This window comes from Culex pipiens, chromosome 3, assembly GCF_016801865.2.
Source record: "Culex pipiens pallens isolate TS chromosome 3, TS_CPP_V2, whole genome shotgun sequence".
NCBI lineage: Eukaryota > Metazoa > Arthropoda > Insecta > Diptera > Culicidae > Culex > Culex pipiens.
In genome coordinates this window covers 11,483,868-11,511,104 of record NC_068939.1, presented here as the reverse complement: position 1 = coordinate 11,511,104, position 27,237 = coordinate 11,483,868, and the positions used below count along the sequence as shown (strand labels likewise).

At 38.4% G+C, this 27,237-nt stretch overlaps 1 protein-coding gene and 1 pseudogene across 2 annotated transcripts in view; both read right to left on the bottom strand.

The window, feature by feature from the left end:
* The window catches only part of LOC120432606 (RNA-binding protein Musashi homolog Rbp6), a 1,179,690-nt gene that overhangs the window by 31,410 nt on the left and 1,121,043 nt on the right, over positions 1 to 27,237 (bottom strand). For both annotated transcript variants that reach the window (XM_052709473.1, XM_052709474.1), the window contains one exon: positions 27,042 to 27,125. In XM_052709473.1, the coding sequence (XP_052565433.1) occupies positions 27,042 to 27,125 (84 nt within the window). The remainder of the gene's footprint in view (positions 1 to 27,041; positions 27,126 to 27,237) is intronic.
* Positions 13,473 to 14,599, bottom strand: LOC120432607 (40S ribosomal protein SA-like; annotated as a pseudogene).

Here is a 27,237-nt window from a genome sequence, read left to right as displayed (position 1 = left end):
TTTGACAATTTTGACAATTTTGACAATTTTGACAATTTTGACAATTTTGACAATTTTGACAATTTTGACAATTTTGACAATTTTGACAATTTTGACAATTTTGACAATTTTGACAATTTTGACAATTTTGACAATTTTGACAATTTTGACAATTTTGACAATTTTGACAATTTTGACAATTTTGACAATTTTGACAATTTTGACAATTTTGACAATTTTGACAATTTTGACAATTTTGACAATTTTGACAATTTTGTCAATTTTGACAATTTTGACAATTTTGACAATTTTGACAATTTTGACAATTTTGACAATTTTGACAATTTTGACAATTTTGACAATTTTGACAATTTTGACAATTTTGACAATTTTGACAATTTTGACAATTTTGACAATTTTGACAATTTTGACAATTTTGACAATTTTGACAATTTTGACAATTTTGACAATTTTGACAATTTTGACAATTTTGACAATTTTGACAATTTTGACAATTTTGACAATTTTGACAATTTTGACAATTTTGACAATTTTGACAATTTTGACAATTTTGACAATTTTGACAATTTTGACAATTTTGACAATTTTGACAATTTTGACAATTTTGACAATTTTGACAATTTTGACAATTTTGACAATTTTGACAATTTTGACAATTTTGACAATTTTGACAATTTTGACAATTTTGACAATTTTGACAATTTTGACAATTTTGACAATTTTGACAATTTTGACAATTTTGACAATTTTGACAATTTTGACAATTTTGTCAATTTTGTCAAAAAATATGGAACAAAAACAATTCGTTGTAAAACGCTTAGTTATGCCTATTTAAATCAAATAATGACTTTTTATTTTATTTAATTTATGATTTTTGGCACCACAGATCGGTACAATTTAGGAAAAAACAAAAACATTAAATACAATTTGCAAAATAGTATAAATACATGCATAAATTATTTGCTTTACGTCAAAAATACCATTCTTAAAGTTGAATTAGGGTTTTTTTTTGCAGGAAAAGAATAACTTTGATATAAAATTCATGATAAATTACAATTTTGCCAAAAATGGCATACAACACATTTTAGCCATAAAATCAATTATTTATTTGCCTTTTGAACTTTTGAAGCACGAATAAAAAGCTTTTACATAAAAAAATTGTTTTACTAAAAATTACTGTAAATTTTCAAAATTTCATTGATTATTTTTCAAAAACAAATCAAACTTGTTATTTAGAAACTGTTAACTTCTTTTTGAGAAAAATTGTAAAAAAAAATCAGAAAATGCAATCCGTATTCCGATTTGAAGTTGTTTTCAATGAGAAAATCACGACGCTTTGTTAATATTTGAATAATCCTGCTTATCAATTTTGTAATCATAGTTGACTGAGTCTTGAAACTTTTCGAATTTGCTCAAAAATCATTTCATGAAGTACTTTGATGACATCTCTACCATGAACAGTATGATTCCGTAGCATTTCGTGCATATTTGATTTGTGTTTTGGGACCATCCATAAACCCTGAATCATTAAATATTGAAAGTTATAAATTTCGATAAAATGGTAACCGAATCGCTTTTGTTTGTATAATAGGAAACCTCTTTTCGCCTGGTTCTTAATTGTTTATTTGACAATCTTGCCATAAAATTTTGTATCAGAACATTTTGATCTGAATATTTTGAACATTTTGTATCTGGAGTTTGATGGATCATTGAGTATTTAGTTATAAAAAAAGTAAAAATTTTAATAGCAAGTTAACACAAAAGCGATATTTTTCATATTTTCTTTGTTTAAGTTCGTAATTTGGAAAGAAAACGACTTCTGAATCTCATTTAATTTGTATTGCATTTTATGTAGTCTTCTCATAAATATCACTGAAATGATAAGCTAACCAATTTCAAATAGATAGGGAACAGTTTTTACATCACATGCGATGTTTAATTTCCGCTTTTATTTCAAAATAATTTTGCTTCAATATTCAAGATAATCAATGCTTGATTTAGGATCTAATCGATAATTAAGTTTGTTTGCTTTTTCTACTCTTCACTATGCCTTAAATTATCCACCACCTTTTTTTGTCTCAAATATCTTAACTTCGATATTTTCGTTTTTAAATTTGTTTTCAAAGATTGTTTTTTTCTCATTTCTCTCTCATCGCATAACTTTGCTCATTTATATAGGGGGCCACAAGGTGTGTGATTGTGTTCATCATGTGGATGATTGCGTGTGTGGGAATGCTGTGTGTGTTATGAAGGGTTTCATCGTGATGACTAAATATCTGCCCGAAGGTGAGTTATAAATGGCAAAATAATACCATATAAATGGATGGAAATGGGATGATTTTTTTTGTTGCTGCAACTGCACCACCACCATTTTTTTTAAGGGGAAGGGAACCCGACACCAACGCGTCGTGAATGAATAAATAAAAATAAATTGCGTCAGCATGTGAAATTATTAATTTGGAAAAAAGTGCGAATTTTGTAGCGAAATTGCATTTTAGGCGGAAAAATGTCGGAAAATGCAACGCAGCACTCTGCGTTCTTTTTTGCTTGCTGGCTTAGGGACAATTTATTAAATTTAGTTTGTAATAAATCAAATTTTCCTCGCAGAAAATCCTGCTTTCACGATAGAGGAGTAAATTTCATTGTTCAATTTCCGGTTGACGGAAAATTTGCCCCCAGATTGCTGGGAAAATCCGATTAACTGCTTCAGGCGGACACGAGCGGACTGACCTACAGAGCTAACTTTTTTTGCAGGGTAGTTTTTCCTAAAAATCGACACGAGCACTTTACCTTAGTTTACTGTGCGTTCGAACCGCCAAAATGGACGCGCAATCAAATTAAATTAAGCCATCAATTTCAAGTGCTTTGTACGGTTACGCCGCCCCCAACCAACTCAACCCACGCCGTATGGTTGCACTCAATTCTGGTCAAGTGCAAATGCATCAAATTTGCACTGTGAAAAAAAGTTTGGTCTGGAGCAGGATTTGAACTCTCCACTTGTCGACTCTTTATTTTTTACCGTGCTCACAATCAATGCACTCAATCTCGTTATATCTCACACCACTTTGGCTCGCAGTGCCCAAATCGACAGTCGATTCTGGAAATTTAACAAACCAATAAATAATTTTGGCTTCGGCTACTGAATCATCATTATTCATGACGGCTCACGTCGACTCCACGTGTGGAACTCTTGCTGGTGTGGCTCTCAAAAGAGCATGTAATGGAATTGGTTCGGTTTCGGGATTGAATTTCGAACGAAGCATTAAAAACAAACTCAAGTTAAAAAGACAAATTTTCAGTCTGTCTATTTTAAGCTATTGAAAAAGTGTGAATTTGAACACAAAAAAAGCTTTAAGTTTACACCGAGATTCGAGCGGGAGCTCTTTGGGTGAGAGTCTAACTCTTTACCGCTATTCCAAGAGAGCAAAAGGGGCAGAACGCTCTCTTTCTTTATCGCTCTGATCATCATTTATTTGCAGTATTTCTGCAACTCAATGCCATCACGTTGCGATCACATCGCCGTGCAGTAATCTTAGCTTTGGGTGTTTCCCAGTTCCAATTTCGAACCACCCTTAAGGCCACCCCTCGAGGGGACCACCCTCAACCCCGTTCGCCACACACCGAAACTCATCACGATGTTAGAATTTGTAATGAAAATGTTAATTCACCGAAAACCCGAAAACATCATTTGAAATACATCCAACGCGTTGCTTTGACAGGACGGAAGTGGTGGCTCCAGAGGGGATACCGAGAATGCATTTCATTGCATATTCACTGGATCACACGTCCGTCCTCCCTCCCTCCCCAACGTGGAGGTCGAGGCGTGTGATGGCCAATTCCAATTGGTAATTGCTCGGGTGCAAAGTAATGACTAAATTTGCATTATCGATTTTGCCAACTTGTAGGCGGGGGCGCCCACGGGTGCGTAACATGGTGGATTAGCGATGTACGAGAGCCTTCCGTGAACATCAATTTGTGTGTTTGGAGGGTGGGCGACTGTTAAGCACTTTTCCAAATATAAAGCTGAAATGGCGATAAATAATAGATGGGCCAGCGCTTTAGTGAACGGGGGCGGGGAGGAGCTAAAAAAAGCCCCCGCTTGTTTACAGTAAATAAACTTTGGCCGATAATTCCTGGTTCTAGGAGCTGGTGGGGTGAGTGCTTACCGCCGGAACACAATTTCTCGATGTATTTGTGTGATTAGGAGGTGTTCGCACTGGATACGGTTGATTGCGGCCTGCGGGCGTTGCTCGATTCGGGAGCGAAATTAGACCAAATTGAACTTTCGATTGAGTTTTGGTCAGGGCGCCGGAGGCGGAATCGCCCCGGCGTGGATTACGTCGGTGCTTGTTTAGCCACTTATGGGCAAATAATGCTTGGTGGGTGGCTTGAGGATTTGGAAAGATTTTGGAAAGTTGTCTGTTTGTAATATGACATTGCAAAGTAAACAAATAAAATACAGCGATTCCACGTCAAACCAGCAGGATTCAGATTAAAAGTGCTCCGATTTGGCTCATATTTGGAAAGCCAGTCTAGTTTTTAATTACTGGATCAACTCGATTTTGTACGACTTACTCAATAGATAATTAATCTAGAAGTATCTTGCTGTACCAAGGCAATTGGGTGAACTCAAAGTGAACGAGTTATACAGCTTGACCTTTTTGAAGTGTCTTTCTTTACCAAGCACACACAAAAAAAAATAAAATTATGGTTCAGTCATCCCACATAAAATCATAAAAAAATCGATAGTTGAACATTATGATTTGCTTTAACCCTTCATGTGAAAGCTTTTCTTGTGATCTTTCGATTGATGTAACGACCGATTGTATTTTTTTACGTTTTATATCATTTTTAAAGAAAAACATTGACCCTTAAAATCCACAAATTCGGAACACTTTTCTCACGGATGTAAACAAACTTTGGTTCTCTGCAGAAGTACATATTCTTAACAAAATAATGACTTCACACTCTGAAACCAATTAACATGGTCAGATAGCTTTTTTTTTGTGAAAATATCAGTTAAATTGTGGTGTTCCACAGATGTGTGAGGCACAATAACATCCCACACTTATGGAACAGGCAATGTGTTTCACTACTCTGCACAGCAAAAAAAAATGATGGTAATATTTATCAGAAAATGGTGACAGATTCTGTGTCAAAAAAATGATGAATTTTACCTCAGAAAATGATGAATTTTCATCAATTTTTGATTAATATTCATCAGGTTTACATTTTTGCAAATTTTTTATGTAATATTACTCAAAAAAAGAGGTAATATTCAACCTTCCAAATTTTCAAAATTCCAAAATTAAACTTTTTTTTCTGTGTGGATAAAATAGTCTTGAAATGAGGTTTTTTGTTCAAAAAGTACTTCTTTTACTAGTGAAATAGCAAGAGAATGTCCAAATAAAGGTCCTAAAAATAGTAGGGTCGACAGAACAGCTGCATTTGGCATGCTATTGACAAATTATCACAAAAGTGTTCCGAATTTGTGGGATGACTGTAATATTCATCAGGAAATGATGACAGATTTTGTGTAAAAAAAAATGTAATATTACATCAAGAACTGTTGAATTTTCATCATTTTCTGATGATTTTTTTTTTAAAGTGATATTACTTAAAATAGATGTAATATTCAACTAACCAAATTTTCAACCTTCCAAAATTCAACTTTTTTTCTGTGTAGGGTAAGACGGCTTGACCAGAAGATCTTTCAATCTGTTTTCTGGCTAAAAATGGCTAAACAATAGTTGCTAGAACTGTTATTCAACAAGTTTGATACCTGGAATATTAAGGACGACTATCATCGATTCGGATGACCTAATAAGTGTTGCTAGGGCGAATTAGTTATAACGTCTTAACCTGATCAATTGGGAAGAGACTGGTTAGGTTGGAAAGACCTACTCAAGTCAATCAATTTGCACAACTCAACTTTGAACGATTGAAAAAAGTGACTCAGAACGCCTATCCCGAGCAGACGGAAATAACTTTGGAATACATTTTTTTGATATTTGAAAATACTAACCCAATAACATTTTATGTTATTTATAACAAGATTTGTTATTCGTCTTTATGACTTTTTTGTTATTGGATTGTTATTTTAATAACAGAAAAATAACATTTTCAGTTATTAATCGAACAAATCTTTGTTATTATTTTTTTGTTAATTTAACAACTAATCCGATCATCCCAATAACAATTGGCGGTATCCTTCCATAACAAAAAATGTTATTCCCCAGTTGTTTTGGCTTTCAACCAATATCAATAACAATAATTTCAATAACAAATTTTGTTATGATAACATAAACTGTTATTAAACCCTTATGCAAAAGTGGATTTTCCAAGAAGATTCCATAACACGTTCTGTTATTTTAACAGTATTTGTTATTAAAATGTAATGAATTTTGTTATTACCGTCTGCCCGGGATCAGCGCAAGGGCGATTCAGTTGAACTTACTCAACTTGACCATTTGGAAAGACTGGATCGACTAACTCTTGTTGGTTGATTGGGACGACCAAACTTTATCGATAGGAAAGAACTTGAACTATCTGAACCTGGTAAATTAGGAGGACAAAAATAGTTTGATCGATTGGGACGACGAAATTAGTGTTGTTGAATATGGCGAAGACTAATGAATCAGGACGACTAACTTAGCTTGGGTGATTCAGTTGAACCAACTAAACTTAACCAATTGGGAAGAGACTGGTTAGGGTTGGAAATACCAACTCAAGTTAATCAATTTGGACGACTCATATTGATCGATTAACTCTGAACGACTTTCTTAGCTTGGTCGATTGGAAGACCAACTCAGTCTGGGCGATTCAGTTGAACCGACTCAACTTGGATATTTGGGAAGACTGGTTACGTTGAATAAGATGGGACGTTTAACTCAGCTTTATAGATTAGAAGAACTGACTGTGGAAGGATTGACTAAAATTATCTACCTGGTCTTGGTCGATATAGAAGATATTAGTCTATTGGGATGACATAATTGGTGATTTAGGATGACAAGCTTCGCTTGGGCGTTTAAATTGATGAGACCCAACTTGACTAAATGGGAAGACTGGTTAACCCTTTACAACCCAACCCAGCCTCTAGACGGGTTTCGGTTTAAAAAAAATGCCAAGAGTCCATTTTCAACCGATTTTTGATCTTGTGACTTTGCCAATGTTTTTAAAAATGTAATTTTTAGGGGTCAACTTTGGCTGTGGTTTTTACAAACATTTCCTATATTTTAAGTAAAAAAAGTATGCAGTAATTTTTGTAGTGCTCCAGACTATGCCTCTACGCATTTCCTTTTACAATGTAAATGCTATTGGTGCCATTCTGTAGCAAAAATTTGAAAAACAAGCAAAAAATAGAAAAAGTGACTGTAAAAACATGAAAAAATAAGATAGGCAAAATGTAATGATAGGATGTGGTAGAATAGGCCAGATACTACCAAAAACAAACAAAAACTAAACAAGATAAAAATACCAAAAATAAAACAAGAAAAACATAAAACAAGAGAAGTAAAGTTTTTCGTAGAAAAAAAGTGGCTCAAAGTTACCTCCTGAACAAGGGCAAAATACAAATTTTCGAGAAAAAAAATTTGAAGAGAAAAAAAAATTAGTAGAGGATTAAGTTCAATCTAACTCAGGGTTCAACCTGATCAAACTACACGACTCTACTTGACCATTTGGGAAGACTGGTTATGTTGGCTAAGATGAAATTATTAACTCTTCTTGGTTTACTAGGATTACCAAACTGTATGGATGGGAAATAATCTGAACTGTCTGAACATGGTTATTTAGGATGACTAGATCGGCTTGAGCGTTCTATTTGATTAAAGCCCACGACTAACTGGGAAGACTGGTTAAGTTGCATCTAATAGAAAAAATACCTTATATCTATGATTATGATTATGACGACTATTTCAGATTGGTCAAGTGGGTCGGCTCAAACTAATCAATTGGACTCAGAATGGCTTTTTCAGCATGGCCGATTTGGACGACTAACTTAGCCTGGTTGATTGAGACGATGAAATCATGTTAACGGTACACATCAACCAGAGCTTTTGCACCAAGATTTTTGTTACAGACATTTTAGTATCTTCAAAACTACGGGAACTATAGATATGATTTTTTATTCATCCCCTAAAGTACTATCTGCAAAGTTATTTACAACAAAGTTTGACTATTTTTACAATTGGGTTGTTTCAGGATTGGGTCCGTAAGTTTGTTAATTTTGGAATAAGAAGACAACAACTTCCTTGGTTGCTGTGCACCCTTAAGTAAGGTTTGTCGATTAGGACGACCAAATCAGTAGTTATAAATTTGTTGAATGAAGACGACCAAATAAGCTCTTGTGATTCAGTTGTTACAACTCCAGGCTAGTTGAGTTGGATTATATGGAAAGATCAACTTTGATTTTTCAGTTAAGATGACTCAAGATAGTTGATTCGGACGGCTCAGCAGTGTTGACATGACCCAACATGACTTTTTGAACTTGGTCGATAAGGACGATTAACAAAGCTAAGGCAGTAAATAGTTCGCAGAGCAGTATGAATATTTCAGATAATTCAATTCGGACACTCAACTTTTTCGTGAAGGAAGATTGGATCAGATTGACTTTCCTTGCTTGATTGAATGGGACGACTGATCAACCTTGGTCAATTTGGACGAATAAATATTAGTTTGAAAAAGTTGAACCAGAATGACTAACTTCGTTCAGGCTTTTCAGTTGATACGGCCAAACATGAACAATTTAAATCAGAATGAACGATTAGCTTTATCGACGACTTAGCATTAATAATTGGAAAGATTTGACTCAGAATGACTATTTGAACTTAGTTGATTAGGACAATCAACAAGGCTTGGTCGATTGGTCAGACTAATTTGTTTGACACTTGACACTCAACTCAACAGATAATACTAACTCAGATTGACTATCTTTGCTTAATCGATTGGGACGACTAACTATGCTTGGTCGATTGGGATGAATAAATTTGTTTGGTAGAAAAAGTTGAATTAGAACGACACACAGAATCTTTGGCGTTTCAGTTCAGACGATCCAATTTGACTAAATGGGATCAGCAGAATCGATTGAAGAAATTGCCTCAGAACGACTATCTGTACATGGTGAATTGGGAAGACAGCAAACGTTCATGATGACTTAGCATGATCGATTGTGACTTCTACAGCTTGCGTGAATAAGACTACTGACTTTGTAAGGTAAAAACGACTATCTTTGTTTAGTCTGCTGTGAATAAACAAGAACTAGAACTTAAAGTCAACTTCAATTTATTGGGTCGACTTGTTCTGTTTGGTTTATTTTAAATCAACTCAGTTCGGTGTCAACATGGTAATTTAAGTCAAAGACTGTCATCCAATTGAGAAGCTAACACGTTTCTCAAGCTTGTTGATTTGTTCTCAGTAAAGCACATTTATTTATCGCATGTTTTCAACATATTATGTCGCAAAATGTCGAGACTATTTGTCTCGTTAATCGACCAAAAACTTTTAAAATTGATTTATCTAGCTCACTGTGCGCGATCGCAAAAGGGCATCACTCCGCCTTAGGAGGACGACGTCGAGGGGCCCATCAGGCCGTAATCGCCGACCAGGATTCGGTTCTCGGGCGACAGGACGTGACCCATGACACCTGTGAGTCGTTCCGGGGAAGGGTACCCGCGCAATGAAACAAAGGAAAAGAAGAAGAAAAAAAGAGAAAAAGCGAATTAACTAAAAAGTGCAAACGAAAACGTAAATTTCGGAGGTTGTAAATTGAGAGATGGAGTTTGGGGTCATGCAAACGATAAAGGGAGAGGAGGAAAGAGGGGAAAAGGTATCACCTTTCAGTGGAACGCACACCAACACAAAAAAAAGTGACGGGCGGCCAACCAAACCGGAAATGAATTCGTTATCCGCTAGGTCAATGGATACGCCATTTCGGACATTTCAATCAATCTGGACCACAACGCCACATGCTGGTCCAGCGCACCCGATAAGCCTCCGTTTTTTTTTGTGGAGGACCGCACAAGCTGTTACTGCTCTGGATATTGGCCGTCGTCAGCTGCTGGCCATCCGGTCCAGAGCCGAAGCGAAAGAAAAACAACGAGTGCAGAAAACTTCAATACTTCACTGAAGCAGAAAGCAATTGTTGGCTCATTGGCTCGCGTTCAAGTTGGCCGTTCCGGGCTTCAGTGGCTTTGGTGGTGGTGGATGCTGCACCAACATTTCGAAAGGGTCGAGTTGGAAAGTGGGGTTGAATGTTTTGGTCGATTAGGACGACTGAGTCGGTTTGGGCAGAGAGGACAAAATTTAGTTTAGAAGTTTTGAAACTAATATTTTTTTGTCAATCAGAATAACTCAATTTGGTCAATTAGGTCGACAACAATTGGTTGGTCGATAAAAACGTCACAATTAATCATATCTGAGTTATTCAAAGAAATTAGGTCAATTTGGCATAACATCAAGTCGAATGCAGTTGCATCAATTAGGACGACAACTTGAAGTTTTCGGTCAACGGCGATGACTTTCAACGGTTTCTGCTGTTAACCACTTTCAATGCTGAACCCACTCAGAAAAGGGGAAACCATAGTGGCGGTGAGTTCTGGACGATGCAACTCTTGAAATTCGTTGGACTGTTTGTTTTATTTATTCATCTGTGTGTTTTGCAAGCGAGCGAGAGAGATTTTTGCTTCAGAATTTTTTTATTTACATTTCGCCTGCACTCGGGCAATATTCACACCGAAACGAACAAGGCAGTGCAAGGCTGGCTGGCTTGTTGTGCCAATTGCTTCGGAGCTCGTTACCAACTGCACAGTGGGTCAAGTGGCTAAATGTTGTGAAAATTGGGTTTAATTACCTCTTCAATTCAAAAGGTAAGTCGATAAGGCAGAGCAAGATGAGTCTCTTATCTGCATGGTTAAGCACCACAATATTTCGAATGCTCTTGTAAATCTTTGAGAACCTTTGATGTAGCCAACCACATGTAATGGAATTTTTCAAATTTTCTGACTCTTCAATTACGGACTTCAAATTTGAACAGTTGAATGATTTCATCTTAATTTTTTGAGCTTTTTGCAGGTAAGTCATGGGCAGTCTTTCTGGTAAGTATAAATTTGCAATAATAAAAGGTTGTTAACAGTGACGTTTAGTGATTTTCAAGTGACCTTACAAATAAGTGTAGTTCAATCGAGTGAAGTGTATTCTGTCAATTTGTCATACAGTCAACTGTCAATCTTAAGTTTGCATGTAGTGTTAAACCCGTCACGCCCATTTTTTGTTCTACAGGTTAAAAGATTAAATTTCAGATAAATAGGGTGATTTAAATTGTTTTAATGAGAAACGTGTGTTGTTTCTTCTATTACGGACCTCAAATATGCATTTTCAGCTAAATATTTCAAATCGTCTTGTTAACCTTTGAGATCCAAAAATAAATAACATGTTTTAGCCTTTCTAGTTTCTGAAACTTCAATTACGGACTTCAAATTTGAACAGTAGAATGATTTCATCATTAAGTTCCGAGCATTTTGCAGGTGAGTGATTGGTAATATTTCTGGTGAGTACAAGTTTGCATTTATATAGGGGTAACAACATCACGCCCATTTTTTGTTCTACAGGCTACAAGATCAAATTTTAGATGACAAAAAATCTGATTAAGTCGATTTCAATTAGAAACATGAGTTGTTTCTTCTAGTACGGACTTCAAATATACATTTTCAGCATAATATTTCAAATGCTCTTGTAAACCTTTCAACCATCCACAAGTATGAGCATTTCTATGGTTTTCTAGTTTTCGGACACCTCAATTACGGACTTCAAATTTGAACAGTAGAATGATTTGATTCAAATTTTTGCGCTTTTGGCAGGTAAGTGATCGGTAATCTTTCTGGTAAGTACAGGTGTGGATTAATATAAGAGTGATAACAGTGAAATTTAGTGATTTTTAAGTGAATTTACAGAAAAGTGAAGTTAAACCAAGTGAAACGTAATCTGTCAATTTGTCATCCAGTCAATTGTCAATCTTTCTTTTTCACTTAGTGTTAAACCAGTCACGTCCATTTTTTTTTGTACAGATAGAAGATCAAAATTCAGATTAAAAAAAAACTCTGATTTTGTCTATTTTAATGAGAAACTAGTAAGGACTTCAAATATACATTTTCAGCGAAATATTTAAATTATCTTGTAAACCTTTGAGATTCATCAGCTAACCACATGTATGAGCATTTCTATTTTTAATTAGTTTGCTGACACTTCAATTACGGACTTCAAATTTGTACAGTAGAATGATTTCATCCTAAAATTTCGAGCATTTTGCAGGTAAGTGATCGGCATTTTTTTTGGTAAGTACAGGTTTGCATTAATATAAAAAATGAAATTAAATGATTTTCAAGTGAATTTATAGAACAGTGAAGTTAAACAAAGTGAAACGCAATCTGTCAATTTGTCATCCAGTCCAGTTTTTTTTGTACAGCATAAGATCAAAATCCAGATAAGAAAAACTTTGATTTAGTCTATTTTATTGAGAAACATGTGTTTTATCTTCTAGTAAGCACTTCAAATATTCATTTTCTGCGAAATCTTAAAATTATATTGTTAACCTTTGAGATTCATCAACTAACCACATATTCAGATTTTCTATGGTTTTCTTTTTTCTGACACCCCGGGCAGACGGTAATAACAAAATTCATGTCATTTCAATAACAAATTTTGTTAAAATAACGGAAACTGTTATTGAATATTCTTGAAATTAAATTTTGGATGAGAAAATAATAACAGTTTCTGTTATTTTAACAAAAAATGTTATTGGGATGATATTCAATTGGAAATGTGGAATAAGATAATAATAACAGTTTTAGTTATGTTTTTCCATTTAATTCCATAATAACAGGAACTGTTATTGGTTTGATATTCCATTGAAAATATAAAATAAGATGCGAATAACAGTTTAAGTTATATTTTTCCATTTCATTGCACAATAACAGGAACTGTTATTGGTTTGTTATTTCATAGGAAATGAGGAATAAGACGATAATAACAGTTTAAGTTATGTTTTTCCATTTTATTGAATAATACCAGGAACTGTTATTGGTTTAATATTCCAAGTCGTAACAAAACCGTAACAAAAAAATAATATATTTTGTTTTTCGTAACCAAAAAAAATACTGAATCTGCTTTTTTCGAAATTAAAACTTGTTCTCAATTTGATATTCACAGACTTAAACGATTTTTTCCACCGTGCGATTTTTGTTTGTTTTTACATGTACTTATGTCCTTATAAATTATAACAAATGAATCCTTTTTTAACGGAGGTTCTGGCACAAAAAAATGACGTATAAGAAACCATAACAACAGTTTTTATTTTACAGAGCGAATTCAAAGAAGAAAAAACAAACACTTTTTCTTGGGTTAATTAATAAATTGGATAAAAATTGTAGTATTTTTCCATTTACGAAACATTTTAACTAAAAATAAAAGGCCGACAAAGTTTTTTTAAAGGTTCAATGAATCAATTTTCAATGTTCGCCAAAACAAAACAAAAAAAATCAATGAATTCTTTTAAAGGCTCAAGCAGAAATTTCGTACTGCCCATTTATAGCTTTTTTTAATGATCAGCATCAACGGACAGCCGACCAGCCTCTTATACGACCCTTTGCGCGTAGCAGCACCGTCATCCCACCTTAGAATCTACCGGTGGTCCGCTCACGATCCGGCGGTCTGGATTTCGTGTTCGTTCCAGGTCATCTGCGGGTTGGCGGCACCAGCTCCAGTTTCCACCCTCCTCGAAGGCCGGTATCGGCTCGTCGGTGCACATCTCCTTAGCGGCCGGGAAAGCCTCCAGTAGCGCAGAATGCTTCTGCTTCTGCTCCTTCGGATCACGGTAAAAGTACAGATCGGGCTACAGCTCTCACTTGTTGAAGATCTTTCCGTTCAGCAGCCACTACATCAGACCGATCGGGGCGGATTGCGAATTTTGACGTAGGGCGCTTCTGTCAAGGGCTGGTGATCGGTTACGATCAGCAGCCGTAGTTCACGGAACGCCGGTGTGGAGCGGCTCGTAATGGGGGTCCCTCGATATATTGCGCGAACTAGAGTACGGCACGCTGGCCAAACTGATGCAACGAGATGGCGTATCGATGCTGGCGATGTAGCACGCAGCAGGTACCTCCAAGGTTAATGATACGGAATCCGCCAGGGCGGCGCTTAAAACGTACCCACCCAATTTGAATTAACGGAGGTACTGCTAGGGTGGATTGTCGCAGCAGGCATCTCGTTCATGTCGTCATTCTTTAGCGCTAGAATGTCTAGGTTTCCCGACATCGTTATGTTCCTGCCCGCAAGCTTTAGATGGTGGTGGTCGTGTGATTTTTGTCCGTGCGGTCAGTGCTGCCAGTGGGCCAACCTGCTGATTGTTGCTGGAGGTTGATGCGAGAACGTTCACGAATGCGGGGACCTGCTTTTTTCGTGACCTCGACCAGGCCTTGAAGCGATAGCCGGCCGTTTCATCCAGCTCATTAAACTGCTCCTTGGGGCGGGTTTGATTTTCTTTGAATATCTGCAACGGGATTCAGTAATTTTAAAACTCAAAGAGCGTTGTAAGCAACTTACCAATACCCTCATCAATCTCTTTTTGCCAAAAGCCTGAAACCAGAAAGAGCGCGACAACTTGTTTTTTCCGGTCCAGCTTCAAAAATGTAATTTAATAAATTTAATAAAAACAATCAGCACGACCAGTGAAAACGAAAGTTCCTGACGATCCTTGGATACAATCTACACGGTCACTGAAATACACTTTTTTTTGGTAATCGTAGTCGAACTGGAAAATCCTGATAAACCGTATGAAAAGTGCGAAAACGAACTAAGCAAAATGCGATTTGAAGTGTATTTTGTGGTTACTATTCTAAATTGAGAGTGTAAAGTTTGTTTACATTGAACCGGGGGGATGGTGAGGTGGGCCAGGGAACGTTTGGAAACGGAATCTGTCCAAGAGGTCATCTCCAAATGACGTTTCTCTGCTATTATTTTGAAAATACCAATAAGTTACTTTTTTCTTTGATTTACATTACAATCCTTGTAACTTACTCTAGCGTAAACATGATACACACGCCAATGGCCCAATTACAAAGTTATGCTAGACTTGCAATACACAAAAAGTAAATATAAAGTGTAACAAAGTCTACAACCCCTCCCTTCCCTTCTAGCACTCCTAAATGTAATGAAAAATGCAATGCATATGATTATTAAACGGATTGGTCACGTTCAATATAAAAAATTAAAACACTTTTATTCAAATTTTTATTTCTCATATTTACACTCACGTTATTTATGAACGCCCCCTAATCAAACGTCGATCGCAGCAGGCACTTGTTTGTTTTTATCGTCGCAGCCGTCGCGGCAGCCGCTAGCTGCGTTTCGCGAGTGTAAACACAGTTTTTTTTTCTGTTTTCATGTTTCGCGCGCATGTATTGATTCGTGTCAATTTGTTTAGTGGAAGGAATTATCAAAATTGGCCACCGAAGATGCCGGAAAAAGCTGCCCTTTGTGTTTGTGTCTGGGACCCTTCCCCGCAGCAGCAAAAGTTGTTGTTTACATCTGTGAGTGCTGGCAAAAATGTCCGTGGCCGGAAGGCGGTCGTTTCGTATCAGTGCATTATCAGTGCAGCTCCTGATGCCAGAGGTAAACAAACTAAACCTACGCATTGTCTTTTGCCAGCAGTAACATAACCAAACTTTTCGGCATCCTTAGCAATGGTCAAATTAATGCAAATTGCTGCCGGATCTTTTTCTGGAACTCCCCCGGAAAAGATCCGGCAGCAATTTTGTATGTTTGACTTTGCTGAGATTGCCGAAAAAAGGTAAACAAACCATTTCATGCATCAGCGAAACAAAGAACTATTGAGTGATTTGTTTTGTTTTGCTTTTTTTCCTTCGTACGAGTCCAGTTTGTGGTGGTCCGATTCGTGGATGTATTTCTAGCGGGAGGCGGCAAGCAGCACTGGTTTGATAAAATCTACTCTTCCACTTCCTACTGTTAAAATTTTTGGGTGGTGGGTCGTGTGTATCAAATGTTCTCCGATTTGACCTGTGCGAACTGCTGCCACCGACGCTGATCGCAGCAAAAGTAGTGACAACAGTAGAGGCACCAAAACAACCTCGGCATGCTCGAGCCTGTCTGGAAGACAATCGTTAAGTTTGTCACGAAAGCACCATTTCCTGGTGGGCGTTTTATAAGGCCGGAAAACAACTTCTAAATGAAAAACGACGAGAACAAATATCACCTGAGCAAGGTAAGTTTTGATTGTTCAAGTTTAACTCTAACCAAGTTCTAATCATTCTTTATCCTTCCAGAAAAAATGCACCGATGCTTGCCCTCCAAACAGCTCCATACAGTTGAGACCGTCGAAGATGCTGTTCCACTAATGGTTTTGTTGTGAGATATTCTTTCTGTAGTTTTGAATATCACCTGCAAGTCTTCAGATAAGTTTTATAAATGAATTTCTATAAAGAATTAGACACTTTGTGATCTCTTTCTACATTTTCAGCATGAACCTCAGTTATTATCAACTACGAGAAAAGAGCAGCCCATCAGGGAGGGGAGTAAAAGTCGTACCAAACCGGAACTGAAGTTTAGCTGAATTCAATCAAAATTTCCGGTAAGTCCTTCCTCTTTTAACATTAATTTCAGTAAAAAAAAGGCAGATCATGTATTAAAAATGTTTATTTTTATGCAAATTACAGCTACTGTAACAACACCAGTCTGTTTTTGCATTTTTGATTTTTTTTCTTTTTGTAATTTGTTATTTTGCTTTTGTTAGAAACTGTTTCTTAAGATAATCACAGAAAAGCTTAACTGAACTACAGTTTAACTTCCACATCTCCTCAAATAAATTTCGCTTTGAAAATTTGCATGATTTACCAAATAGAAATTTAAAACTAAGAAAAATCTTCTGACAAAGAGGTGTATTGTCTGACTGATAGAAGTAAAAGGGAGGGTGGGGGGAGGGGAGTGGAGACCTCAATGGGTAGAGAGTAATTTAAAACGATTAAAATGTATTTTCAGACTAAAATTTATATTGCGAAAATGTGATAAATTAATAACACTTTTTGTTATGCAATCAATCCATATCAATAACAGTTTTTGTTATTTGGGTGCTCCCCATCCATCGCTCAGAATAACTAACCTTGTTATTCTATTGTTCTGGATTCTATGTTATTAGTATGTTATTGAAATAACAGAGCAATAACAATTTGAGTTATTTTTCGAACAAATCTTTGTTATGGAAATTTGTTATTTTAACAACTAATCCGATCATCCCAATAACGGATTTTGATCTTCTCACAATATCAAAAACTGACCTTCCCAAGTTATTTCCGTCTGCTCGGGACTTCAATTACGGACTTCAAATTTGAACAGTAGAATGATTTCATCCTAAAATTTCGAGTATTTTGCAGGTAAGTCATGGGCAGTTCTTGTGGTAAGTACAGGTTAGCATTAATAAAAGTGATTTTCAAGTGAATTTACAGAAAAGTGAAGTTAAACCAAGTGAAATGTAATCTGCCAATTTGTCAACCAGTCAACTTATTCACTTATTGTTAATCCAGTCACGCCCATTTTTTGTTTTAGAAGAACAAGATCATATTTTAAATTCAATTCAATTTCAGTAAAAATTGAAGTTGGAACTATTTGAAGATTTGGAGTCGGAGTCACCATATTTTGTTCAAATTTGAATGTGAATTGTTTTCAGGAGGAAGTCAGTGCCTTTTTGAAAAGTTGAAGTCATTAAACTCTACCCAACTCTGCAGCCTTATCATAGATAACTGGTAAAACTTTGTACATGTTCTCACTTAAAATGACTAATTTTCCATAAATTTAGAAAAAATCCCACTGTTTTAGAAACCAGCTTCCTGCCCCTCTCTCCAACCTCCGGATCAGGCAGGAAATATTTTGTAGCTACAAATGGCTGAACAAATGAATGCATTTACTTGCCGTCGTCGTCGGTTTCACCAGCAGCAAAACTACCACGAAAGAGCACTTTTCCTCCCCATTTTGGTACTCACAACATTCGGTTGTGTGTTGATTCCGGGAGGTTTTTTTTTTTTGTTGCCTGCCTCTCAGAGTCTACAAGGTCTGAACACTGCCAGATAAGCTGCAGGGTGGTGCACACAAATACACCGAAACGGCAACGGAATGTGGTGTATTCCGAGCTCACAAACGTGGAAAGAGAGCCAGAAAAAAAGAAGGAAGAGATACTTGATATCTTTATGTTTGGCTTTCCACACGCCACACACACCGGTTCTGTGAGGCGGGGGGTGGCTAAGTGGCGGAATGGTTGAGAAGTGCTCGGAAAAGCTCTCGTCGGTACGCAGCATCATCAACTCGCTCCAAGCCAAGGTCTACCGAGTCAGTCAGATAAGCAGACACCGAGAGAACACCGGATGGGAAAAAATTAAAACGGAAACATATGTAGATTATGCTTTTGGTATGTAAATTCGTGTTTTCCATACTTCTTAGGGGTGCGCGCTCCTTTTTTCTGTGTGTTGTGTGTTGGCATTCGTCGCCGGGGTTCGTTTGTGATGGAAATGTGGAAAGCTTTTTTTTCCCCTCCTGGTTCTTTTCAGTCGAGAAGGTGATTCACCGGAGGTGGCGTCGGAGACGCGCCAGGTAAAGAAAGTTGGCGTTTCTCCCCTCCCCAAAAAGGAAACAAATCAACCTTGAAGAAGGAGGATTTCCGGGATATTCGACTAAAAAAAAGTTGGGGGGTGTCTCGCAATTACGTCGTCGAAGGGTGGTTTCCTGTATCAATGGAGAGGATGTTTCTCCGGGAATCGGGGGCCTCGAAAGAAAGGATCAAAGGGTGCGACAGCAAATTTGAGGCTTAGAATAATTCCCTTGTGGGGTCTACGGCTTCCTGGGCAAAAGGGGTTGGAAATTATTTTTGATTGATAATTTTTTGGGGATGATTTGAAAACAAAGGCTAGGAAGCCTGATGAAGGTTTGGCAATGAAACTCTTCAAATACGGACTTCAAGCTGATAAGGTTGAAAACTCGTTCAACATTTCAATTACGGACTTCAACTTTTAAGTATCAGAGGGAATTTTGTCAAAAACTTTGAGACTAATGCAGGTAAGTGATCGTGTATCAATCTGGTAAGTACGAAGGAGCATTGATAAGTAATATTTAAGTGAAAGTGTTTTAAACAGTGCTGTCAATCTGCCAAATTGTCAATCAGTCAATCCATCTTTCGTCCCACCCTAAGTCCCGTCACGTCCATTTTCCTTCCCAACTAACAAATTCGAACCAAAGCGTTGAAAAATCATCCAGCACTTCAAGTACGGACTTCAACTTTTAAGTATCAAAGGGAATTTTATCTAAAATTTGAGACTCATGCAGGTAAGTGATCGTGTTTCAATCTGGTAAGTACGTAGGAGCAGTGATTATTATGCAGGTAGCTGTGAAAAGTGATTTTAAGTGCAAGTGTTTAAAACAGTGCTGTCAACCTGTCAATTTGTCAATCAGTCAATCCATCTTTCGTGCCACCCCAAGTCCCGTCACGACATTTTTTTCCCTCCCAGCTAACAGCTCAATCTACATGCATGAACAACTCCGACAACTTCCTGGGCCAACGCCACACGTGAAAGTCCCCGCACCGAAGGGTAATTACTCAATTAGTTTATCTGATCGAAATTAAAACAAACACTCTCGGGAGAACACTTTTCTTGCCGGCACGTGATCCATGCCTGAACAACCGTGTGAACAAGCGGCAAAATAAAAGGCACACGCTAACAACGTCTAATTAAAATGCAAATCCGCATTCCACCGGCCAGGCTAGACGACGACGGCCGAGCCGTTGTTCGCGGACTTTCCGGTCCGACGACGACGTCGACCAGACAATAAATCATACAGCCCCGACTCTCGGCGCTTACTAAAAGGACGAGAGAACACGACCACGAATTACGCCGGTCGGATCGAGAATCGACGGTCAGGCCTGCCCCGGTCAAGTCAGAAACACCATCGTTTAAAATTTTATTACAGCCAGACATGAATGCGGGACGCGCGAAGGGTCTACCAGTTGGTTCGCGGGTGTAAAGTGGTTCAAATCCTTTGCATAGCTGGGACGGGGGCTGCGCCCCCAAGGGGCACTATTGGCACTTGACCCATCGCTCGTAGAGAGTCGACGGACGTGTCGTTGTTTTTGGAGGCCCGCGAGCATATGTGCCGAATGGGTCTGAGCAACGATTATTGGGATGAAGCAGCAGCGGTCGGTATGAATCTAGGCATTTATTGTTAATATCAGTGGCCGTTAATGTAATCGGTCCGCAGGGGAGCAGGCCGAACGATGCAAGTCGGTTTGCCGGGAAACGGCTCACTTTGGAAGGTGGATGCAACTTGTATTGATTCGCAAAACTCATTGTGTTAGCATGTGAAGAGCGATTCATGAAGGCAATACGCCGAAATGTAGGCAAACAGTAACATCGAGTTGATTGGATTGAAGCTCCTTCTCAAAACCGGACTTCAACTTTAAAGACTTGATCATTATTGATGAGGAAATCGATGGTTGGTGATCTGGTAAGTACATGATATTTTAAGTTGGTGATTAATTTTGTTGGTGTCGATACCCTGGTAAGTACCTAGCTTGTAGAAAGCTTCTGTCACCAGTAAACAGTGATGATGAAAGTTTACGATGTCAATAATTACAGCATATCATCGTGACTCAGCTCACGCTGACAAAGGCTAGTGTGTGAGTTGTGAAACGACCAACACGACCACGAGAGTGGTTTTGTTTGTATTTTTGATAGTTTATGCCTTGACAGCTCCTTGCAATAATCACTTCAGCATTTTGCAAATATTTATGTTTTCAAAATAACTACGTCCTAGCTCGTACCCTCTCCCTTTATCTGCTTCAAACCCATTGACCATCACATCGTCCCATAAATTTACAGTCATCAAAGTGAAATGTCATGTCACCTCAACACCCTGCCTCTTCATCAACCACGTGGAACCAGGATAGCTTAAGGTTCTATCTCTCGTAAAAAACAGGCAGTCAGCAAAACTTTACGAACCGATGAACGCTCTACGCAGGCCAGACATGACCAGACCGGATTCTGGTCCCCCCCATAATCCCCACCGGAATTAGTTTCTTAGGGGGGAAAACAACCTGCCAACGGGGGCGTGTTGATCGTAGACGGTGTGGTGAGTTGTTCCAGGTTTGTGACAATTTGTTCTCTTTTCTATTGCGGACTTCAAACCTACATTAGTGGAGCAGAGTTTCGTTGTTTTGAAGAAAATTTGAATACTGATTTTTATTGCGGACTTCAAATATTAGTAAGTGAGGCAGAATTACTTTGTTCTGAAGCAATTTTAGATATTGATTTCTATTGCGGACTTCAAACTTAAGTAAGTTTATCAGTTTTCTGGAAAAGCTGTAACTTTTCAGGTAAGTAGAAGTGAGATAGTGGAAAAGTGTGAATCTTAATTTGAAGCTGAACAAATTTGGTAAGTCTTTAAATCTGTCGATCTGTCACCTGTCAAAATCCAGCACAACGTGGACAAGTTGGGCGAAAACAAGGTCATCCGAAAGCATCCCTGAATCCCCTCCCAAGAATCCCCCCGAAAAATTCCAGTAAAACAAGCAAGAAGAAGACCAACAAAAAATTACAACAAACTTTTCACCGGATGACCAAAATTGAGTTCCAAGGGGTGTGGCGACCAGCCCGCGAAGCACCTTAAATTATCTCGGTCGTTTCACAAATTATTCACGCATCCCTGATTTCTAAGGTCCCCCCCCACCATCAACTCTGTCCCAAAAGAAATCGATTTTTTTTTGGTTGGGCTTGTTTTTTCGACCAACTAACGAAAAGAGCGTCGATTCGTTCCAATTCGTTTGCTGGACTCGCAGTGATCAGCACTTTTTTCTTCGTTTAGGCGGGGAAAACGCATTTTCATAAACTGCTTGTAAAATTGAAGAAGGGCCCCACCGCCCAGATTCATTAAACTTTGTTGTTTTAATATACTTATTTATTAGGCTATTTTAAAATGTTACCACCCGAACCGTTTTATGGGAAACGGGAGATTTATTGCTGTGGACTATAAGGTAACGTGGGATTACGCTGGAGGGAGAGTCGACTAGATGTAATAGATACTTGGGAACGACGAGATACATTATGCTACGAGAATTACGGCGCTCAATACTTTCGGGCTAATGTCACTGGATTACTGGCTGTAAAGGTAAGTAGCTATGGGTTAAAAGTGGATCTTGCTTACGGCTAATTTTTACGAGTACGCGTGGAATGGGTTTCGATTCTGCGGTGATGGACTGCTGGAGTGAGTTCAGGGTCGTTAAATGGACCTTTTCTAATGGTGTCGATAAATATGATTTGGCAATTCTGGGAAGTTCCTCTTCCGGGACATGAATTTGATGTATTGTGATTATTTTGGGTTGAAGCAATGATTCTAATGCGGACTTCAAATTTTGGCATGGTAAGTACATTTTTTTTGGAGTAAATTTTTCTTTAAATATGTTGAGTCAAATATTTTTAAAGTTGCAATTATTCTGTCAATTTATTCAACTATTCAAGAAGACCTTAAATCTGCTGATTCCAGCATCCTCATCTCAATTATCTCAACCATCAAACTAAACTAACAAACCCTAATTGCTCACCACGCTAGCTTGAACCCCTCCTCCAAATACCCTCGCAGGATGAAATCCTCGCAAGAAGATAAACTTTTCAACCCCACTCGTGTCGTGGTGGTTACCGCGGAGAATTTCTCCCGGAACCAAGAACTGCATCAGTCTACTCGAGCTTGCGATAATTACAGGATCTTATTATCACCACCGAGAGCAACCCGTTACGCATATGGTCTTCGGCCGAAGGCCGCAAATGTTATCAAGTTTCGTAATAAGATTATATTTAAACTACTTTAATTACGATATTTGCATCTTCATTTGCGTCGCGGCGGTTCATGGCGGTCTCGTGCCCGAAGATAATTATGGCGTATCGTATCGGTGATGGTTATGGTGATGATGAGGATAATGTTAGCACACGCGTGATCATCCTTGGCGCGAAGCTCTGTGACCACGTGCGCAATTATTGGATAATGTGTGTATGTGGTGGTGGTCGGCCGGTTATTGGTTCAAGGGGTTGCAGTGGTGCGAAAACCGCACGCTGCTAAAATGGCCGGAATGACCGAGTTGGACCGTTTCAGGTTGGTCTTCACCTCGATTGCGGACTTCAGAGTCGATGGAGTAGCGTTGAACTTGAAGAAATTTGAAGTGAAATTGGGAGCGAAGGTAAGTTAAGAGATTTTCAGGTAAGTCCAAAGAAGCCAAATGAAGGCAAGTGAAGTGAAGTGAAGTCATGTGAAGTCAAGTGAAGTCAAGTGAATTCAAGTGAAGTCAAGTGAAAACAAGGGAAGTCAAGTGAAGTCCAGTGCAATCAAGTGAAGTTATGTGAAAACAAGTGAAGTCCAGTGCAGTCAAGTGAAGTCAAGTGAAGTCAAGTGAAGTCAAGTGAAGTCAAGTGAAGTCAAATTACTGATCAGGCTGATCTTCACCTCAATTGCGGACTTCAGAGTCAAGAGAGTTGTTTCAAAAATTAAGTAATTGATGCCAAGTGAATTCAAGAGAAGTCAAGTGAAGTCCAATGCAGTCAAGAGAAGTCAAGTGAAGTTAAGTGAAGTTAAGTAAAGTCATGTGAAGTCAAGCGAAATCCAGTGAAATCTTGTCAATTCAAGTGAGGTCTCGTGAATTCAAGTGAGTCAAATTACTGATAAGGCTGATCTTCACCTCGATTGCGGACTTCAGAGTTAAAAGAGTTCTTTCAAAAATGAAGTTATTTGATGTGATTTTGGAAGCGAAGGTAAGTGACGTGAAATCAAGTGAAGTCAAGTGATGCCAAGTGAATTCAAGAGAAATCTAGTGATGTTAAGTGAAGTCATGTGAAGTCAAGTAAAGTCATGTGAAGTCAAGTAAATCATGTAAAGTCAAGTGAAGTTAAGTGATGCCAAGTGAAATCAAGAGAAGTCAAGTGAAATCTAGTGAAGTTAAGTGAGATCATGTGAAGTCAAGTGAGGTCTCGTGAAGTCAAGTAAGTCAAAAGTCTGTTCTGGTTGACTTGCACCTCGATCGAGGGAGTAGCTTTGAAATTGAGGGAGTAGCTTTGAAATTGAAGAAATTTGAAGTGAAATTGGGAGCGGAGATTTTCAGTTAATTGAAGTCAAGTGAAGTAAAGTGAAGTCAGGTGAAGTCAAATGAAGTTATATGAAAATAAGTGAAGTCAAGTACAGTCAAGTGAAGTCAACAGAAGTCAAGTGATGTCAAGTAAAGTCATGTAAAGTCAAGTGAAGTGAAGTGAAATCAATTGAAGTCTAGTGAAATCTAATGAAATTCAGTGAAGTGATGTTAATTCAAGTGAGGTCACGTGAAGTCAAGAAAGTCAACTGACTTTTCTAGCTGACTTGCACCTCGATTACGGACTTCACAGTCGAGAGATTAGTTTCAATATTATAACAATTTGAAGTGATTTTGGGAACAAAGATAAGTTACATGCAATCGAGTGAAGTCATGTAAAGTGAAGTCAAGTGATGCCAAGTGAAATCAAGTGAATTCAGGTGAAGTTAAGTGAAGTCAAGTGATGTCAAGTGAAGTTAAGTGAAGTCAAGTGAATTCTAGTAAAGTTAAGTGAAGTCAAATGAACTCTATTGAAGTCACGTGAAATCCAGTGAAGTCATGTTATTCAAGAAAGTCAAATGACTGTTCTGGCTGACTTCACCTCGATTGCGGACTTCACAGTCGAGGGAATAGTTTAAAATTTTTAGCAATTTGAAGTGATTTTGGAAGCAAAGGTAAGTCACGTGAAATCAAGACATGTGAAGTGAAGTCAAGTGAATTCAAGTGAAGTTGTGTTAAGTGCAGTGGAGTCATGTGGAGTCAAGTGAAGTCATGTTAAGTCAAATGAAATCTAGTGAAGTCAAGTAAAGTCAAGTAAAGTCATGTGATGTTAAGCGAAATTTTGTGAATTAAATGTAATCATGCCAATTCAAGTTAGGTAACGTGAAGTGAGTTAAATTACTGGTCAGGCCGACTTTCAACTCGATTGCGGACTTCAGAGTTAAGAGAGTTGTTTTAAAAATGAAGAAATTTGATGTGATTTTGGGAGCGAAGGTAAGTGACGTGAAATCAAGTAAAGACATATGAAGTGAAGTTAAATGATGCCAAGTGAAGTCACGTAAATTCAAGTGGAGTAAAGTAAAGTAATGTGCAGTCATGTGAACTCTAGTGAAGTCAAGTGAAATCCAGTGAAGTCATGCCAATTCAAGTGAGGTCAAGTGAGTCAAATGACATTTCTGGCTGACTTTCACTTCGATTGCGGACTTCACAGTCGAGGGAATAGTTTCAAAATTGTAGCAATTTGAAGTGATTTTGGGAGCAAAAGTTGAGTTACGTTCAATCAAGTGAAGACATGTGAAGTGAAGTCAAGAGATGCCAAGTGAAGTCAAGTGAATTCAAGTGCAGTTAAGTGGAGTCATGTGAAATCTAGTGAAGTCAAGTGAGTCAAATGACTGTTCTGGCGGACTTTCACCTCGATTGCAAACTTCATAGTCGAGGGAATAGTTGCAAAATTGTAACAATTTGAAAAGTTAAGTGAAGTCAAGTAAAGTCAAGTGAAATCAAATGAAGTCTTGTGAAGTCAAGTGGATTCTAGTGATGTCAAGATAGGTGAAGTCAAGTGAAGTTAAGTCAAGTGTCTGTCAGTTTGTTAGTTTGTTCAATCTGTAAAATTTGCTCTTTTTCAATCTTGTTCAAATGTGACCTTTTCGACGCTCCATTTTGCCCCTGTTTATATTAAAATACCACTCCAGCGATTCACCTCCCCGAATCGATTGCCCATTTGTGCGCGCGCTCTCTCTCTAATGCATAATTCTGTCTTTCATAAAGGTGCAATCTGCCACTGGGCAGCAAACACGTCAACACGCGGTATAATTATTCAATTTTCAGCTAGATTAAGTAATCCGGTAAACACCAACCGGCTGGAATAGCTAAGTAGATTAAGATTACGTGAATTTGTGTGCGTGTGTGTGGCAAAACGGGCAGTGAGTTGGGTGTGCGGTTTTCCAATCGATTCACCACCCACTCCCGCGCTCCTCCACCCACAGTCTAATTATTATTGCTGGTCTATACGTGGTAAATGAGCTGAGAGAGCTCGGCTAAACTAACAGTTAGACAAATACCGCTAGTGTTGGGGGATTGGTAGATTAAAATTCTTCAGAGTAGCTGACTATACTGATTATACGCACGTGTTAATCCTACGCAAATGAGACGCTAATCACCTGTCACTAAACGTTACCTCTTTTGACGGCCAATGCAGCTAAAAGGAAGCTTTTAAGCTGCACTGAAATTGAACTAATCTAATCAAGTTTATTTTTTTTCCCAAAATCACAAAATTACACTTTACGGCAAATCTTTTGGAAGGAATTCGTTTGTGATATCAGTTTTACTTTCCCAAAAATCAAACAAAAGCTCAAAAAAACAATCTCAATTCCTTAAGGAGGACAACAGCGCTCCTCGCAACAAGCAAAACAACGGCGACAGCAACAGTCATCCCCAAGCAAGTAGCACTGCGGATCCTCACAGGAGGACTCCGCCATCTGCTGGTATCATTTGACCACGTTTCCCACAACTGCGGAAGTCGCAGAAGACCCCGCCCCTCCCTCCAGCGGTTCCACCTTTGGCGGCGTCGACTTCCGGTCGCCGGCCGCCATCTTGGACTTTGTTCACAAGTGGTGGTGGTGACCCCCCTGTTGGTGCTGGTGGTGCAGCGACGAAAACAGACCCAAATGCTCGAACGGGTGATGATGGTGGTGGTGGTGGTGCAGGGGATGACACGTGGACAGAAGGGGGTGAGTGGTGTGGTGGTGGTGATGGGAGGCAGCCACGTGGCTTGCGGAAGTGGAACCGTTGTTGGTGTGTGGGTGAGCGGTGTGGTGGTGGGAGGCGGCGGCCGCGACGCTGGCAGCCGCCGCCAGGTGGGCGTGTAGTGTGGCCAAGTTAAGGTTACCTGTGGGGTACGGTAGTCCGAAGCTCGGATAGCCGGAGAAGCCGCGACCGGCCGCGTACGCGGCGTATGCGGCGGCGGGGAAACCTGCAGGAGAGAGGGAAGAAAAACGAAACGGAAGGAGAAGGGGGAAGAGAAAGAAAGAGTGGCATTAGTTGTGTGATATAGTTTGATTTGCAGAGTTGCTTATTGATTAGTG